An 18,810-nucleotide genomic window follows, 5' to 3' on the forward strand; every position below is an offset into this window, starting at 1 on the left:
TTTTGATAACCATCCTACCACAGCGGTGTCATCAGCAAATGTGTAGACAGCGTCCTTTTGGAATTTGGCTATATTTTTGTGTGAGTACAGTAGGGGGCTAAGAACGCATCCTTGGGTGGCTCCAGAGTTGAATGCTGTTGTGGAGGAGGTGCAGTTACCTATCCTTGCTGATTGTGACCTGTGGATCAGAAAGCTGGAAAGGTCCTAGTGCCCCAGCTCAATGTTGTGCTGGAAGTGTAGCCCATCATGGCCTCCAGACTGAAGACTGATTCTGACCTGAAAGAATCCGGAGTTGCTTGTGTTACTTTGTTATTTGATCATCTCTTTCTTACAATGGGAAGGATCTCAATAACTTTGGGCTGCCTTGGCTGAAGTTCTCACATTTGTCCATCCAGAAAACGTTCCCTTCCTTTCCTGAACCTCAAGGTCAAAATTTTCCTATTCAAAATTCATTATGCTGCCTTTTCCAGAAATATGTAGAATAGCCAAACTTTATAACGAATCTTGGAAGAAGTGGATAACAAATAGATTCAAATGAAGGCTTTTGTTAAGGGAAAGGAACTTAACAATGACAGTGATTGGCCTGATTTAATGATAGAATGCCACCATAATTATTAAATAGTAATAGCGAAAGTGCGTCACTCTTGTATTTGCTTGTATTTAATGATCCTGCAGCAGGTGTTTGGAACATATTTGGGAAATGAGTCATGCAGTCCCTCGTTTCATAGACCTTCTAGCTTTCACCTAAGGAATGAAATGACGTTAAAACTACATTGCTATTTTAGTCTGCAGTGCATCATAAAGATGCAAAACAAAAGATTCATTTGACAGGGAAATCCTGATAGAAAGAAATAGGCCAGTTCCCACAATGAAACAAATGCAGAGAAACTTTCTTCTGGCACCTGAAAATTGTACTGATTGTTTCATTTTTAATGCTGTTTCAAAAATTGCAAAGTATTTTTCCCCTTAATTTTCTGATTTTTACCAAGTAGCAGTTAATCCTATCTCTCAATACTGATTCCAGTAGGGTTCCCACCACTGAGCTCAGACTGACCGATCTATTACTTATTTGGCCAGTTCCGAACACTTTTTTTGAATATTGGCAGATCTTCAATCCTTGTATCATGCCTTAATCCAGTCAGGATTCAAAAATGAGCCTCAGAGCATTTGTTTTTTCCAATCTGGCTTCCTTGGACAACAGATGACATACTTTATTCATCTTGAAGAACGTCAATATTCCCCTCTCATTTTGCTTATTTTATGTGCTATGTCACACTCATGCTGTCTGACTAGAATGCCTGCACTATCCCTCTCCTTCATGGAGATAAAATACACATCTAGAAACCTTCTCATGTGTTTTGCGTTTATAGCAAAGTTCCCTGTTATTCTCTGACGAACACAACCCTTTCTTTAGTCATTCTGTTGCTTTTAATATATGTTAATGACTTCTATGGATCTTCCTTCATTTTACTAGTCAATATCTATTCATATGCTCTCTTTGCTCTCCTAAATTCCATTTAACTTCACCCCTGTACTATCTATGTTCTTCTAAATTTCCTAAAGTTTTGAGATTGTCATGCATTCTATTTTCTTATTTTAGCTATTGTATTTTACCTGTATCCCTCTGGAAAACCAGGACCTCTCTATCTGGTTGTGCTACCTTTTCTTTGTGGTTACTTATCTTCACTATGACCACAGAACCTCACTTTCGAACGCCTTCAACTGATTTGTTGCTCACTTTCTTTCAAGTAGCTGTAACAAGTCAACTATTTTCATACCATGACTCAGCTTTATAAAGTTTGCTTTCTTCCAAGATAGAAATGTTACTCCTGCTTGAACTTTGTCCTTTCCTAATGTATACCCAATATTTTCAGATTTTATTTCAAACAAGTGTAATTTTAGCTTCTTCTTTAATTACATTATAGTTGAAGAGAAAGCCCAGTGCATAATGTGATTACTAGTATACACAATATTTGTTGTATAAAATAGTGCACTTAATGTAAAATGTATGGAATGATGCAGTCAGCATATATTCTAAAACACCAACATTTTATTCAACCAAGGGCTTTCAATTGGTCTTGCTTAAAACAAAAATAACTGGTCAAATGAGCTAAATGGTTAATATCTGATACACATTCAACTGAGGATCTGTCTATCTCTTAAGGTGTATTCTAAATATTTCATGGTCCTATGACAAGTCAGTTCTCCCTGATCCCTACTTTTGTTTATCCTTCATCAATATCACCATCAACAAATTACTGGTCAATTATTTAATTGGAATTACGGTAATTTACTGGAAAATGAAAACTCTGGGATTATTTAAGCATGATAAATGCACTACATATGTGCAAATTAGAATATGTTGTTTAAATAGACAACTCATCATGCACTCAATGCAGTACCATAGTAGCCATTGATTATTTATCTTAAAATGCATATCTATGAAATTATCATTTAAAAATACAAAGCAGATAACTGGAAATTTTTAGGAAGCATGGTTTGCATTTATATTGCATAATTTATGACCACCAGACATCCCAAAATATGTTACAGTCATTGAGTTTTATTTTGTAGTGTTGTGACTGTTCTAATTTGAAAGGTAAGTATGCTAGTTTGCCCCCTTGAAAAGCAGAGAAGTTGCGTCCTGTTGATTGAGCAATTAGAATTTGTGAAAATTTCACAGATAACTTCCCTGCTCTTCTTCAAAATTGTACTCTTAACTGTTTGTGCATTTATAAAACAAGCAGGACATGAGGAAAACAAAAATATTTAAATAGTTTTATTCATAACAAAGCAGGTATGTATACACAATACTTCTGATTCATAACTACCAATATCATCCTGGCTTCGGGTGTGGTCCTTCATTCCCATATAATCAGATATTTTCACCACTATAAAGTCCATATTTCCTGGTTAGTTCGTAAGTACTAAGTCAAACGTATGTTAGTTTTGAATGAAATTAATCAAAACAAATCCAGAAAAAATGTTTTTGACTTAAATAATTAACAGTGTATGCAGTAAACTGCCCCTTGAGGGCCACAGGTAAATCATCAACTCTGTCTGTTAAAATAGGGTTAATTATATGGGAGGAAATGAAACAAATTGAGGTTAAGTTGATAAAAATCAAATGGTGAAACAGGGTCAACAAGGAGAAGATATTCTTTTTTCGTTGTATTCTTTCACTCCATGTTCATACAGCACTACATTTACAAATTTGTTGCTTTAACATTTAATACGCCCATTTATTACACCAGTATCAATGCGAATAGAACCCTTACTTCATATTTGTCTTCCTTGGTCCTAGATACTTAAGCTATGCTCAACATGAGAACCTTCTGGTTAGTATTTAACTTATGCACTAATCACTTTATTTTAGAATGATGCCTCTGTTGGAATTTATTTTTAAAACTATTAAAAGTCTTTCATGTGTGAATCATGTTCACAATAAAGGAATAGCAAAATGTTTCAAGTCAGATGAGGGGCTTGCAGAGGAACTTACAGATGTTGGCATCAATCTTTTTGAGTGTTGTTGGAGTTGGACTCAACCAGGAAAGTGGAGAATATTCCATCACACTCCTGACTTGTAATTTGTTGATGGAAAAGGCAAGTTACTTGCTGCAGGATATTAGCCACAGTACTTATATATTTAGTCCAATTTAATTTCTCATTAACAGTAACCCTAAGGCTGGTAATAGTAGACACCCATCACTTTGGCCATTCAGCGGTGGTAATACTTTCAAATGTCAAGGAGTGATGGCTAGACTCTCTTTCCTTGTAGAAGTTCATTGTCTAATATTTGTATAGCCTTGATAGAACTTGCTACTCATCAGCACAAAGCTAAACATTGTCCAGGTCTCGTTGCATTTGAACATGGTTAGCTTTGGCACCTGAGGAGGTGTGAATCATGCTGAACATTGTGGAATCATCAAAGAGCTTGCCCATTTCTGACTTTATGATGGAAAGAAGGCTAATTGATGAAGCAACAGAACAAGGTTGAATGTAGAACTCTACCCTGAGGAGCCCCTGCAGTAATGTCCTCGAGCGGAGATGACTGACCTCTAGCAACCACAACCATCTTCCTACGTGCTGCGTGTGACTCCAAACAGTGGAGAGTGTTCTACTAATTTCTATTGAGTTTAGTTTCACCAGGACTCCTTGGTATGTCATTCAATCAAATATAGTCTTAATAGCAAGGGAAATCACACTTGTTTCATCAAAAGAGTTCAGCTCACATTTACAGGGAATAGTCCATCGTAGGAAAGGGCAATTTTCAATTTTCAATTATTATTGAAAAAGTTAGGTCTAAAGTCAAGGTAAATGTGCAAGGCATTGCCACTAATAAGAGGACGTTTTTTTGTCTGAAAATAAGGCTGGGCTTTAAAAACACTTGTATGTCATGGGAAACTTAAGAGGTGAAGTGAAGAGGTAAATGAGTTAAAATAGGAGGCAGTATGAGAGTATTTAGTTCAGGATACGTGATAATGCAGCAAAGCAGAAGTCCATGTTAAATAGCTTATTCAATATTTCAGAAGAAAGTATTAACCAGCATTGAATAAAATGAGTAAAGAATTGTGCAGTTAAAAGAAAACATCTAAACTAAAGGAAATTGTATCAGAGATAATGGGAACTGCAGATACTGGAGAATCTGAGATAACAAAGTGTGGAGCTAGATGAACACAGCAGCCAAGCAGCATCTAAGGAGCATAAAAGCTGATGTTTCAGGCCTAGACCCTTCATCAGAAAAGGGGGAGGGGGAGAGGGTTCTGAAATAAATAGGGAGAGGGGGGAGGCGGATGGAAGATTGATTGAGAAGAAGATAGGTAGAGAAGAGACACACAAGTTAAAGGGGCGGGGGTGGAGCCAGTAGAGGTGAATGTAGGTGGGGAGGTAGGGAGGGGATAGGTCAGTCCGGGGAGGACGGACAGGTCAAGGGGGCGGGATGAAGTTCGTAGGTAGGAAATTGAGGTGCGGCTTGAGGTTGGAGAAGGGGATAGGCAAGAGGAAGAACAGGTTAGGGAGGCGGGGACGAGCTGGGCTGGTTTTGGGATGCAGTGGGGGGAGGAGAGATTTTAAGTAACATTGGATTGCTATGTGGTAGATTATGTAAAATGTAATCACTTACATTTATACATGGAAAATAAAGAATTGTAAGTTAAATCAATTATTTTCAAAACTCTGTTCTTCTATTTGATGTCCAGGCTGCTTTTCTTTGGCCATCTGGAACTTGATATTCCAGTTCACAATCACTTCTCTCAGTTGCAGAGATCAGCCACATACTGATTGAACCAATCTGCAAGGCAGAGGAAGTCCCAGCACCCAATTCCTTTCTCAGTCTTCACACCTGCCCCATTCTCATCCCAAAACCTGTGCACAACATTTACCTTGTTAAGGGCATGTAGAGGTAGATTAAAACTCTTCAAAAATTGTTACGAATCTATGGAACTAGGTTCTGGCTTTTTCTCAGAGTCTTTGTTGATCTCCTGATGACAAGAGACTTCTGCAATATCTCATCGAGTTTTGGAGTTTCCATCAATTCATCATCATTTTCAACAATGCATAAAGCTTTCAATACCTTGCTTAATTAACTAAACAGTGTTTAAGAAGCTTTTAGAAATTATCACGTGTGAAATACATTAAGGCAGAGCCTAACTATACTCTTGACATCCATCTATGCATTTTCCAGCAAGGGTCCATGGATAATAACCAAAACTAAAGCTCTGGATAGTTTTTTACACCCTCCCTAACACTGTTCCAATTGCTGTCCTGCAGGAGACCAGCTGGTTCATCTGTATAAAAGACCAGATTCAAATTGGTTCCTTTTAGTATACTACTATGAGGGAGGCCTGCTAGTATCATTTTTTTATGTACTATCAAGCTGAAACCATGGAAATAATGATCCATTGCAGTAATTTGATCTAAGGAATGAAAGGATAAATATAAATTAACCTTAACATATAAAATTCTTCAATTAAAGTGTGCATACCAAACAATCCACTGACTTCTATTTATTTCAATTTAGTAGCATATTCCAGGACAGTGAAAATATGCCAAATATTCAGGATTTCTGAATGCACTGCACCTCGTAATGGAATCAGTTTTACAAGTGTAATAAGGATTATAAAGTTGTAAATGTAATATGTTTGTATTGCATTTTCAGTTGTGTATTCAGTTAGTTTGAGATCGTAGTGTAATACATTTCACCTTTTCCACTTTGGTTCAATTCTTAGAACATAGCTTGAACAAGAGAGTTTCTCAGCGAAGGTGAACAGGTTTATCTGAAACAGCTAGGCTTATAATTTATGACAGGTTAGAAATTGTTTTGGTTTCAATGTAGTCAAAACTCTAGAAGATTTGGAAACGAGATTTAATCCCAAGTTCTTTGAGTGTTTTGTCCACTTCCTCCCTGGGCTGGAGAGTGTGCCATTGTGCAATTGGTCGTCTCGGGTTGGCCAGCATGTCAGACCAGTGGCGCAGCTGGTTTCCTGTAGCATCACAACCAAGAAATAATTTTCCAATGGCGTCGTTCTTTGACAGTTTGTCATGGTCCCACACAGAGATCACTAACTGCACTTTCTGTTGGTGAAAGAGGAAACAAAAACAGCGAACGCTAAAGACATTTGAAATTTATTTCTCATCTTACATTTTTACATTTCTTCAGGGATTTCATGTTAATCAAGATGTTAATGGTGTGAAATGGAGACTTTCCTGCAACTAATGTCAACGCACTGAGATAAGCCAGAATATATCATTTTCTGCTCTGCCTCACTAATGTGCCCCAGTTAGAATATTGAAAAAAGTCTCATTTGCAGCAACTGCACTGCAGTAGTAGCCTTAACGTTTCTACAGTGTGAAGCAAAATACTTGAGACCTCGTCCTAGCATCTACAGCCATTCAGCTTTCACCAGAATCATTGCAAAACAATATTTTCAAAACCAGCCATCATGTGCGATTGGGTGAGATTGCAAAGTACTTTGAGTTTATTGTACTGTGTGGTATTGGACCTGCATTCAGACACTCAAAGTCCACATACTTCACTAAGGCACAACATAAAGAAGATATTACTGGGAGTTAGTGTGGTCTTGGATGAAAGTGAAGATCCAGAGGTGAAAAATAATAGTTAACTTATGACGGCATTTAATATATTCCCCTAAATTAGAAGCACTGCCTATCTGAGGCACATTTTTGCAAGTGCCTTCTTCCGTCCCAGGGCTGAAGTGGGAAGACATTAGAATGGAATTCACTCAGTATTATGATTCAAATACTTTCCAGTCAGAACTTTGAATAGCAATCAGTAACAGGTATCCAGGTTATGTTTTGTCCCTACTCCCTAGATCAGGATGACTGAAGCAAACAGTTCCAACTGTCCCCTCACTTGAGATCATTATAACGGGGCACAGATTTGGAAATTTACATTCCAACTTGCCTCTTCCAGTTAGAATATTTATTTGATGCAATAGTCCTGTATTCTATAATTGCACATTTTATGTGGTGATCTTTTTGCCCTTATGTCAAAGCTGTTCAAATCATTTTCATGCAAGAGAGAATGTAACCTATTGCAAAGTACATTTAATTATTCCATATATTCCTCTCACCTGTATTTCTTCAAAGGTCACGTCAAAGGTAAAGGACTCATTGAAATATGGATTCAAAGTGTTCTTTTTTACTGTTGTCTTCTTCTTCTTAAACTTTTTCTTATTCAGCATCAGACGTATCTTCACATAGGGGTCTATTAAAAAGATAAAGAATACCTCAAAATCTGGTGAACTGGTGAAAACTTGGTTCTGTATTCAGCCTTTGCCTGTCAACAGTATGAAGTAACATTTATTTTGAAGATACTTGTTTGAAAATTAATCTCAAATCCTTGATATGAGAAATTAGTGTATGCGAGAGGTACAGTGAATACATTTGACTCTGTTTCTTGACAGGTATAGGACTTGTACTGTTTACTTTGAAGTGATATGCGATTATTGTTCTATTTTTCATATCATCTGGAGTAATATCAACTCAGGCATTCCTCTAAAATTACTCTGCCAATTTTCTTTTCCTCTAACTTCAATGGAAATAAAAAATAGAGGAGATGTGTAACAAGTGGTCAACCTGATATTCATATGAGTTACACTGTCATCTGAAGTAAAAATTACCTTCATTTTGTGGGTGTCTCTACTAGAAGCTATGTAAATATAGGGAACCCTGAGTGCAATTGATCTTGGAATATAACACAAGAAGATAACAGTCTTGGTGTGTTATATCCAGAATTATACCACTGGGGTTTAGTTTTCAATAAGTGTTGTAAGGTGCAGAATGACAGACTGCTAGAATGTTTTAGAGAGGGAAGAGTTAAATGGACAAAGTTGCAGTAATCTGTCTAACATTAGAGACAAGACAACAAAGATCAGGGCAAGCATTATAGACAGTGGCAATTATTTGTGAATGCATTACAAACAGAATGAAAATTATCTAGGAGCAATTTGTAGAAACAGATAGAACACCTGCAATCTTTCTCCCCTATTTCTCCAACTCTTCCTCTTCTCTCTCTCTCTCTCTCTCTCCCTCTCTCTCTCTCTCTCTCTCTCTGTCTCCCTTTCTTGCTATCTCTCTCTGATTCCTCTTTTCTTCCTCCATCTCTCTTCCCTGCTTTCTTTCTGTCCTGCTGTTCTCCCCTCCCCCACTTTAGTCTTCCAATCCTCCACAGCTCAGCATTTTCTTCTCCTGATCTCTCCAATGACCCATTTCTGCACTTCCTTTCTCTCTTCTGCCCGCTTTTTGCCCCTCTCTCTACAAAAGTTTCTGATGGCCCAGGTTACCAACTCACTATCACCTTTCTTAAGCTACCACCCACGACCAATTACAATACCAGTATCTAAGAGCAAAATATTGTGGACTTGTATTTGGCCTATTCCAATTTTATTTTGAAAGATTGATGCTTGAATGACATTCCACGAGTAGATATTTACAATCGGCATGGAAACAGAAAGGATGCAAGCTGGCTGATTGTTCAAAACAAATGTTTTGTTAGAGGCACCGTCAGTGAAAGTTGCAACCACAAGTGTTCAGTAGGAAATCTCACCAGATAAACCATCTTTATCCATAATCCTCAGGTTCTTGGCTTCTAAAATTACAACCGTCAACTTGTTTGAAGTAGGAACATAACGGAGCGAGAAGCAGATATCACCAAGTTTCACTTGCTAATAAAGAAACCAAACAAAATAAAGTCATCAATATTCAAGCAAAGCATAGCAGGGAAAGAAAATACAGGAGTCAATGTTACCAATACAGCTTAGCAGCCAAAACATTTTGGTAATTATAATTTGACATAAAATGTCATGTCTTGTTGTTGTAAACATTTGTATGGTTTAAGATGTGTAACTTCTTCTTTAGGATATCATCCTTCTTTCTTAAGCAGAAAATAAATCACAACCAATTAAGGATTTTAACTTGACGTAAACCTGCCATTCTCATTTAAGATGCTGTCAATAGCTTCTTTAAATTTGTGGCATTTGCTTGGTTTTATTTTAGGTCCTCAACAATCCCAGTTTCCTCCAGCTGCTCCTAATGCTGTGCTGCTTTTTATGACTGTGGAATAATGTTCCAGGATACTGGCAGCTAAAGGAAAGCAAGTTCTTCTAGACGCAGGAGGAAATAATTTTATCTGTTAGATCTAATGTTTGGTAAACTCTACATGTCCTCCCTTTGACTTCCCTCACAGAGCCTCTGCCCCACCTGAGGCCTCCAACTTCATTCCAAGGCCATCGAATCCCTCCCTTAAGGCCTGCTAACCAACTTCAGCCTCTGATTTCACAGATTTCTGATCTCAAATCTTACAGCTCCAAAGTTTGGCTCCCTCAGGCCTCTGATCACTCACCATGCCCACAGCCCAACAATCAGAAACTCATCACCACCATCACCCTGACCCCATTAGAACCACTACCCTGACTTTTTGGTTTAGACTTAAACTGATGCTGTAACTTCTTCTCTAGCATCCACCAAGCCCTCCTGAATGAAAACCAGATCTGTCAATCAGGCTGACATTCAAGCAAGGAGGCCATCGGTAATGTTGCAGGAGATATGTGGATGAAAGATTCTGCAGCTTGAGAGTAAACTTGACTTCCATGCTTCCAATGCACTCATAACCCCCAGTCCAAGTGACCCAACATTTAATTTTTCCCCATTATTTCAAAGCTTTATTTAGTGTCAACTTCTGTTGGAAGACCGGTGAGTGGTTTATGTAGTGATTATTTTAAGAAGGAAGATAAGTTTAATCGTTAAATTGACAAGTTTATCAGTTTAATATCTGTGGTAGATACAATAATAACAGCTTTAAAAATGAAATTACCGTGTCTCTACAAAAAGGAAATATGGTTAAAAGTAATTTGTGTGAATTATGGAGTGATAGTCATGCTTGAGAAACATCGGAACTTTTTTGTTAAGAAGACACAGACACAGTAAATACCACGCAAGAAATGCAATGCATTTGGAAAATTACAAAAAAAAAGACAAAAAGCAGTGGAATTAAGGACAAAGTAAACTCTGAAAATTGGCAGTGAAGGAGAAAACAAACTCGGATTTAAGTGCAATTTTTTCAGCACTCAGAAATGGGGAGTAGTGTCTTCTTGTGTTCTTGTTTTGAAGAACTTCTCTTCACGGTTCATAGCAATACTTTAGACTTTGATTTTAATTTGTATGCATTTTGCACATTTCACAAGCTCAGGACATCCTAAATTGCTTTAAAGTATCGTCACTGTTGAAATACAGCAACTTGTATAAGGCAAGGCCTCACAAATAACTAGGTGATATTGGCCAGAATATCTATTTCAGAGGTGTTAACTGAGGGGCAGGATACCAGGAAAACCTTGTCAAGACACAAAAGGAGATCTGTGCATGTCACGTCTGGGATACATATCATCATGAGACCCAACAGGTTCAGAAAATTTGCCTAACAATAGACACTGTTGAGCTCCATTAGCTTTTGATGAAATCTTACCTCATCCTTTATTGCACAGGTTAGATCTTGCCACTCTTCAACAACGTGGTTCAGATTAACAGTGTTAAGCGGGATTCTCACTTCGCCAATTACGTCATGCTTGGAAAATCTGTTGAAGTCATATACCTGCATCACCACGGTCTTGTCAGCTATTTCAGCCTGGCTAGCCTATAAGGTTAAAAAGAAGGAATTCAAGTAAATTTTAAAGATTGCTAGATAATGGGAATTCCAATGCAATCAATCATACCTAATCCTACTTTCAGATGATCGTTCTTGTGCACACTTAGCTTGTAATTGTCTGGCTGAAGCTTGCTCTAAATAAGATTGCAACATATTTGTTTGGCAGCTCATCTATGTGAACCTGGGAAATGTCCAGAGCACAAACATTCACCTTCCTAGACTCCTAAAAGGCAAAGAAGCACAGAGTCTGTGATATAATGAGAGCCATTAGAAAGTGACACTTGCAAAGGGAAAGTTCTCCCCAACCTTAATGCTCATTAGCTCCAAATGAAATTACATATAATTTTCTAACAAAGACAGTATTTGAAATGTATGTATATCACCAAAATATGGGCTGAATCAGGTATCCACTCTATTTGATTTGTACCTTTAAATTCCAGTTGAAGGCAGCGGATGGATCTCCCACAGTTTCTCCAAAATTGAAGAGTTAAATTCTGGAGAATTTCTGAAGATCCCTTGGAATTTCCACCCTTCAAGTTCTTGAGAGGTCTGGGCAAAAGCTAAGGCTGTTAAAAGCTGGCATCAAACCCTACTGATACCTTCTGATGAATCCAAACCTTCATTGGAGTAAGGTTATCTAACTCTGATATTTGCGAATCCCTTTAAAAGGAAATCTTTATCCCATCTGAGCAACATGGCCTTGAGGTCAGCTGCTAATGTAACCTTCACACTCCTTGAGCACCCCCATCAGTTCAAATGACCTAATCTCCAAAATCTGGGCAAAGACTAATGGCAGCTGATTGCTGGAACTAATGCCCGGAAATTTACAAACCTGTGTTCCCTAGCCAGATCAATGATCAGGCCAGTTAACATAGCATCTTTACTCACTGATGGCTTGTACCCATTTTTGCCTGCTGGACTCCTGAGAGAAGGTGAACAGAATCATCCATCCATTGGCTACAGATGTGCTAGAACAGATATCTAATATCAAGTTTTTAGGTCAGCGTGGTAGCCATGGGTACCTGCATGTTCCCCTCCCCTCCATTGTTAGCCTTCTGCAGGGATCATTCCCTCCAGCATACCCTGGCCTGCTTTTCCTTCCCAACACCCACCACACAGCCTCAAGGCACCTTCCCCTGCAACTGCAGAATGTGTGACACCAGACCATTTACTTCCTCCCTCCTCAGTACTCAAGGGCCCAAGTACATTGTCCAGGTGAAGCAGTGCTTTACCCGCATGTCCTTCAATCCAGTCTACTGCATTCGCTGCTCACAATGTGGTCTCCTCTACTTCGGGGAAACGAAATGTAGGCTGTGTGACCATTTTGCGGAATACCTATGTTCTGTCTGCAAAAAAAGACCCTGTGCTTCCAGTTGCCTGCCACTTCAACACACCATCCCGTTCCCTGGCTAACATCTCTGTCTCAGGCTTCCTGCAGTGCTCTCGTGAAATTCAGCACAAGCTGGATGAACAACATTTTCTGCTTGGGAATTCTGCGAACGCCTGGACTTAATATCAAGTTCAACACTTTTAGGGCTTGAGGCTATGTCCTACCCCAATCTCCACACATTAGGCTTTGTCGTCAGCTGGAATGATGCCACACAGTACCCATTGGCAGCTACTAATGGTCCACATTCACTCTCCCAGCCTGATCTTTAACTACAAGGGCTACGGGGAGAGTGCAGGGAAGTGGAGTTGAAATGCCCATCAGCCATGATAAAATGGCGGAGTGGACTAGATGGGCCGAATGGCCTTACTTCCACTCCTATGACTTATGGTCTTACTCCTTTGTCGTCCAACTGATATTTTTTTTCCTGCTGTGTGGGTTCTATCTCCATGATCTCTATAAATATCAATACTCTCCTAGCTACGATCAATTCTGAAGAAGTGTCACTGGATCAGAAATGTTAACCCTGATTTCTCTCCACAGATGCTGCCAGGCCTGCTGAGTTTTTCCAGCAATTTCTGTTTTTGTGTCTGATTTCCAGCAGCTGCAGTACTTTTTGTTCTTTTTGTATTTATTTTGAAATTTCATTGTAGTCAGAAAAACTTGTCAAAACTGACATTTGAAAAGAAACAACGCGTGATCAATTTTAAATTCATTGCACAGGTTTAAAACAAATGTTGCAGATCAGCCATCTGTAAGCGAGGGTGCCCAGTTTTCATTTCCTCTTCTCAGATGAGCTGCCAATCTTTCCATTTCATCACCTTACCACACCAGAATTTTAAGTCCTTCACATGGATGCTCTCAATTCAAGCAATGTTTGAAATCAAAATACGTTAATAAAAATCATAATTCCATACACTGCCATACTACTTTCTGCCATAGCTGTCACAACAGAAATTTATTCAACCTGCCTAAAATCTTGCCTCTGCATGATGCATGAGCAAGATAATAAACTTACCTTCTATTGAAACCAACATACCACGGTGATATATAATATCATTTTTAATACTATTCTTTAATATGAAAAGAAATGTGTTAAAGATGGAATTAATTACCACTATGTTGTGCTGCAGTGAATCATCTGACTGATTAGAAGATGAGCTTCACTTTAGAGGAGGACTAGTAATTGATTTGCTTACTCTGTCAAAATGTTTCCTTACATAAATAGCTTAACTGCAGTTGTCGTAAGGAGACTAAATTTCTTGTCAAGCAAAATGTGAATGCTTTTTTCTGACTTTAGCTTCTCCAGCCTATTTCAGTGAAAAATACATCAATCTGACAATTAGTTAAGTAGTTACGATACCTTGAAAGTGAAGCGTTCTTTGAAGGTAGGATTTAAGGTTCGCCTGTAGACTTTAGTTTCAAATTTATGCGTCTTTTCTGGGAGAAGATACACAGTAACATAAGGATCAGATGTACCTCCAAGATCCATGGCCATTAAGTCCATTGCCTGTATAATTCCAACTGTAATCTGCAAGAGATCATAAATGCATGAAATATAATTGGGTGATTTCCCAGTCTATGACATAAGTGTTCCATGCCCAAAGCTTACATACAAATAATGGAAGAACCAGAGGGAATTTGGACTGCTGGCCTTATCTTGTCAATCTATCTAAGAGGCACAAAAATCAAACTCATTGATGGCAAAAAAAATTAGAGACAGACCTAGCCCTAATGATCACACCTAAAATTGGAGGAATTTCAGCATATCCTTCAGTTACCATGAGAAAGCTGTTGGAATTTTTGTGTAATTTGCACTGATTGGAATTTTTCTCTCAAACGTTTCGTTCTTTCCGTCCTCCGTTGTTGTGGTTTAATTCCAAACACTCTTAACTTCCTCAACTAAGTGGCAATTTTATACGTGCAAACCATGCAAATAACTGTGCAGTAGCATAATTCACCATAGAAAGTATTAGTGCTGTTCATGATCTTGCCTATTTCTAATTTTTGCACAATATTTCTCAATTAGAGGGAATTGAATGATGTTCAAGAACATAAATCTTAATTCAATTTGTTCCTACTTTTCTACTTCAGATGCACAATAATATTTATAGCTTTACAGATATTGATTTAGATGGATTTAGGTAAAACTTTCTATTTACCTCTTCTTTCTTAAAATCATAATCTAAGGAATATTGCAACTTTCCACGGTTTTCCTCAGCTCCATTCAAATCATACATATCTGGCTGAACCTGTAAAACACAATACAAGAAGCTGACCAACACATTGAGGATCTGTATATTTGAACAAGAAATGGGTTGCTCATTGTCAGCAATTTTTTTAGGATTCACACATTTGTAGTAAGATGCAAATATGTTGCTGCTCCTCCAAAGAGTGAACTGTTGAATAACAATCTTTAGAAATCATGCATCTGGTGAGAATCTCCCTTTTAATGTGTAATAGCATTGCAAATGAAGTGTAACTTGGACTGGAAATTTTTTTTTACCTCTACTCTCCCCCAGGAGCAGGCTGGCAGTTATCTAAATATTCTCACTGATATTTTACCAGCAGTGGGATAAGTGTTTCAGTCCACCTGTGTTTGTTCCATTTGTGGCCCTTTAGTGTTATGCTTGGCACTTTAGGGCTTGTTCTGGGCCATAGCTGGTACTTCATCACCTGCGAGAGGAGGAAAGCCCATGTCACATGGGTCTGCCTGATTGATCCCAACAAAGCTTTTCTACTTCCTCAACGTGGGAGGATTGTTACCTGATTGGCTAACAACTCCTGTTAGCAGAAAATCCTCTTACACAGGGCAGAAACCCCTACCTCAGGCAGGTAACTGTCTGGCAACAATTAATTCTATCCCAGTATAGCAGAGGTGGCCTTGACTATCATTTCTTAGATGGTAGGAAGAGCTACAGCTTCAATGGGAAGTTTCAGCCTGAGGGTTTAATGGTGAGCTGCCATATCTATTGCTGATAAACCCCAGTGAGCTGAGCACACCAAATTTATGTTTCACACCTCAAATTTTTCTACGATAAAACAATCCCGATATTAGTACAATAAAAGCCTAAAACAATGGGAACATGACCTTGTGCAATATACAGCAACTATGTCATTGTATGCTATTATTTCTGTATTCGTGTAGTTGTAGGAATATTGCCTAGTGTTTGATGTGGTGATAAATGCCATTCAGTAGCACTTTTTTTCCATCTTTCAGAAGAATAGTACGTTAAAATATATCAATGTATTGCATAGCTAAATTTAAAGAAGTGCTGGATTCTATAACTTACTTTAGGATGTTTAAGTAATTCAGTGTTCTTATACCTTAAGAATTCTACATTTAAATGAAACATACTCATGTCATATTAAAGACATTGCTGTGCTAAAAGTTGGGATAAAATAGACATGGTTTTTCATCTTTGGAGGAAGTTTAAATATTAAAATGTATACTTATAGATTGATTTCAATATGAATTTTTCAAGTGAATAATGCTCTCAGACAGATATTATTAATGCTGAATAGCCTATTCCCTACATCAGATATTAAGACACATGGGGCTGGCCTCTGTATGTGCTATCAAGAAATCTGGTGAGGAGGAGGTGGGTGAGGAATGGAGAGCTTTCATTCCCTGTGATTACTCAATTCCATACGTCACAGTGGTATTCTGATAAGTCATGTTGTTTTCAACAGATGGGTGTATGCAAAGTGTTCACAAATAAGAGTTATCCTGTTCCCTTGTATATCACTTTAATAATGGCTAGTTAATGGAATTCAAGAGAGATTGAGATTACATTTAAACAAATTCCTAATCTATTGTTGAATGCATAAAGGAAGTATGTTACTGTAGACTTCTTCACTTTCTAACCTAAAGGCAGTAACATACACTGGAACGTGGTTTCATTGACACCAGTGTATTTCATTGACACCAATCCCAATACCTCAAATTTGAAACATTCATTGCCACTACTTTTTATGTCCCTCCATTTTTGTCTCATTATGTCTCCATGGACAACTTTTCATTTCTTGATGATAATTGCTCTTGGTTAATATAAATTATTGTTCATAGAATCCCTACAGTGTAGAAACAGGCCATTTGGCCCATCAAATCCACACAGATCCTCCAAAGAACAGCCCACCAACCTACCCTATCACACTGCACTTAAACTGAACATTCCTGGACAATTTAGCATGAAGAGTCCACCAAAGCTGCACACTTCCGACAGCAGGAGGAAACCCACACAGACACAGGGAAAATGTGCAAACTTCACATAGACAGTGCCCAAGGTTGGAATCAAACCTGGGTCACTGGCACTGTAAGGTAGGAGTGCTAACCACTGAGCTGCTGTGCCACTTTAATGTTAATGATTTGATAGCACAGACTTGTCAATCAGATAAGTTTTTTTGTATAAAAGGAAAATCACTCAATATTTGCTTCAAGAACATTTATGAATTGCTACAGTGGAATTGTTCCATTGATGGTGGAATTGCTCACAGTACTGTCCTGCCAATGGAATGGGTTGTTGTTTTAGAGTACTCACCAGGCTTGTAGTGGTGGAGCCATTTAGACTTTTCAAATTAACTTGCTCCTTCTTTTTCTTCCTCTTCTTTTTGCAGCAACATTTTACACAGATGCAGATGACACAGAGCAGGATGACAAGGCCCACTCCTGCAGCAATAGCAATCAAGGCCCATTTTGGTACTAAGTGACAAACGAGAGAATGTGTATGAATAGTGAGATAACACAATCAGAAAAAAAAAACGAATATCAGTTGGAACAGATATGTGGACAGATTATGGAAAAATGTAAAAACAAAGGTTTGTTATAGTCTCTGACTTTAACTTCTCCTTTTTTGATTGGGACTCATTTAGTGTCAAAGGCTTGGATGGAAGGGAATGTGTTAAGTTTGTCCACAAAGGCTTCTTGAAGTAATATGTAAATAGCCCAATTAGGGAAGGAGCAATTCTAGACCTAATATTGGGAATGAACCTGACAAGTGATTAAAATTCAAGTGGGGAAGCATTTCAGAAACATTGACCTTAACTCTGCAAGTTTTAAGTTACTTAAGAACAAAGATAAATGTAGTACTTAGGTGAAATTACTAAACTGGGGGAAGACTAACTACAACAATATTAGGCAGGGATGGAGAATGTAAATATGGAATATCTGTTTGGGGGTAAATCCACACCTGGCCTGTGGGAATCTTTGAAGGCCCATTGATTATAGTTCAAGACCAACATGTTAAGGACAAAGGTGGCAAGATTTGGGAACTTCTGATGGCAAGAGAAATTGTGAGCTTAGTCAAAAAGAAAAAAGGTATACATTAGGAATCTGAAGACAAACCCTCAAAGAATATCTTTTTTAAAAAAGCAGGAAATAACTTAAACAAGGAATTAAGAGGGCTCAAAGGGGTCATGAAATGTTCTTGGCAAACAGGATTAAGCAAATTCCCAAGACATTTTATATGCATATAAGGAGCAAGAGGGTAACCAGGGAAAATGTAAGTCCATTCAATGCCAAAAGAGGGCATTTATGCATGGAGACAGGAAAAGAGTGAGGTCTTTAGTGAATATTTTCATTAGTGTTCACAAATGAGAAGAACATGGTGAATGGTAAGTCTAGGGAGGCATATATTGATATTCTAGGGTGGAGGTGTTAACTGTTTTGAAAAGCATTAAGATTGACAAGTCCCCAGGACCTGATGGGATCTATACCAGAATTCTGAGGGAGGTGAGAGAGGAAATTGTTGTGGCCCTATATGAAATCTTCTTATTGTCTAGTGCTACAGGAGAGGTCCTAGAGGACTGGAGAATAGTCGATGTTGTTCCTTCATTTTGGAAGAGCAACAGGGATAATCCGTGAAATTACAAGCCTGTGAGCCTTATATAAGTGAGAGGGAAATTATTGGAGAAGGTTCTTAGGGATTAGATTTACTCACAATTTGGAAAATATGGACTTATTAGTGATAAGCAGCATGACTTTGTGTGGAGGAGGTCCTGTTTCATATATTAGAGAGAGCGTTTTCCAGACAAAGATGATTGATGAGGCAAGGCTGGTGGATGTTGTCTACATGGATATTAGCAAACCCTTTCATAAGGTTCTTCATGGCAGGTTGATACAGAAGGTGAAGTCACATGGGGTCTGCAGTGAGCTGGTAAGATGGATACAGACCTGACTTGATCATAGACAGAGAAGCAGTGGAAGCGTGTTTTTCTGAGTGGAGATCTGTGGCCATTGGAGTTCTGCAGGGATCACTTCCGG

The 18,810-nt window shown here is 38.3% G+C and overlaps 1 protein-coding gene across 1 annotated transcript in view; it reads right to left on the minus strand.

Annotated features, from left to right (window-relative positions):
- Positions 1-2,822: 2,822 nt before the first annotated feature.
- Positions 2,823-18,810, minus strand: part of syt8 (synaptotagmin VIII) — a 59,436-nt gene continuing 43,448 nt past the window's right edge. Inside the window, exons 3-9 of the mRNA XM_048545592.2 lie at positions 17,090-17,250; positions 14,711-14,800; positions 13,912-14,079; positions 10,982-11,149; positions 9,068-9,185; positions 7,593-7,726; positions 2,823-6,573 (exon numbers count right to left, since the gene is read on the minus strand). Of these exons, the coding sequence (XP_048401549.1) occupies positions 6,343-6,573; positions 7,593-7,726; positions 9,068-9,185; positions 10,982-11,149; positions 13,912-14,079; positions 14,711-14,800; positions 17,090-17,250 (1,070 nt within the window). The 3' untranslated portion in view covers positions 2,823-6,342. The remainder of the gene's footprint in view (positions 6,574-7,592; positions 7,727-9,067; positions 9,186-10,981; positions 11,150-13,911; positions 14,080-14,710; positions 14,801-17,089; positions 17,251-18,810) is intronic.

The sequence above is a fragment of the Stegostoma tigrinum genome, chromosome 17 (genome assembly GCF_030684315.1).
Source record: "Stegostoma tigrinum isolate sSteTig4 chromosome 17, sSteTig4.hap1, whole genome shotgun sequence".
Lineage (NCBI taxonomy): Eukaryota > Metazoa > Chordata > Chondrichthyes > Orectolobiformes > Stegostomatidae > Stegostoma > Stegostoma tigrinum.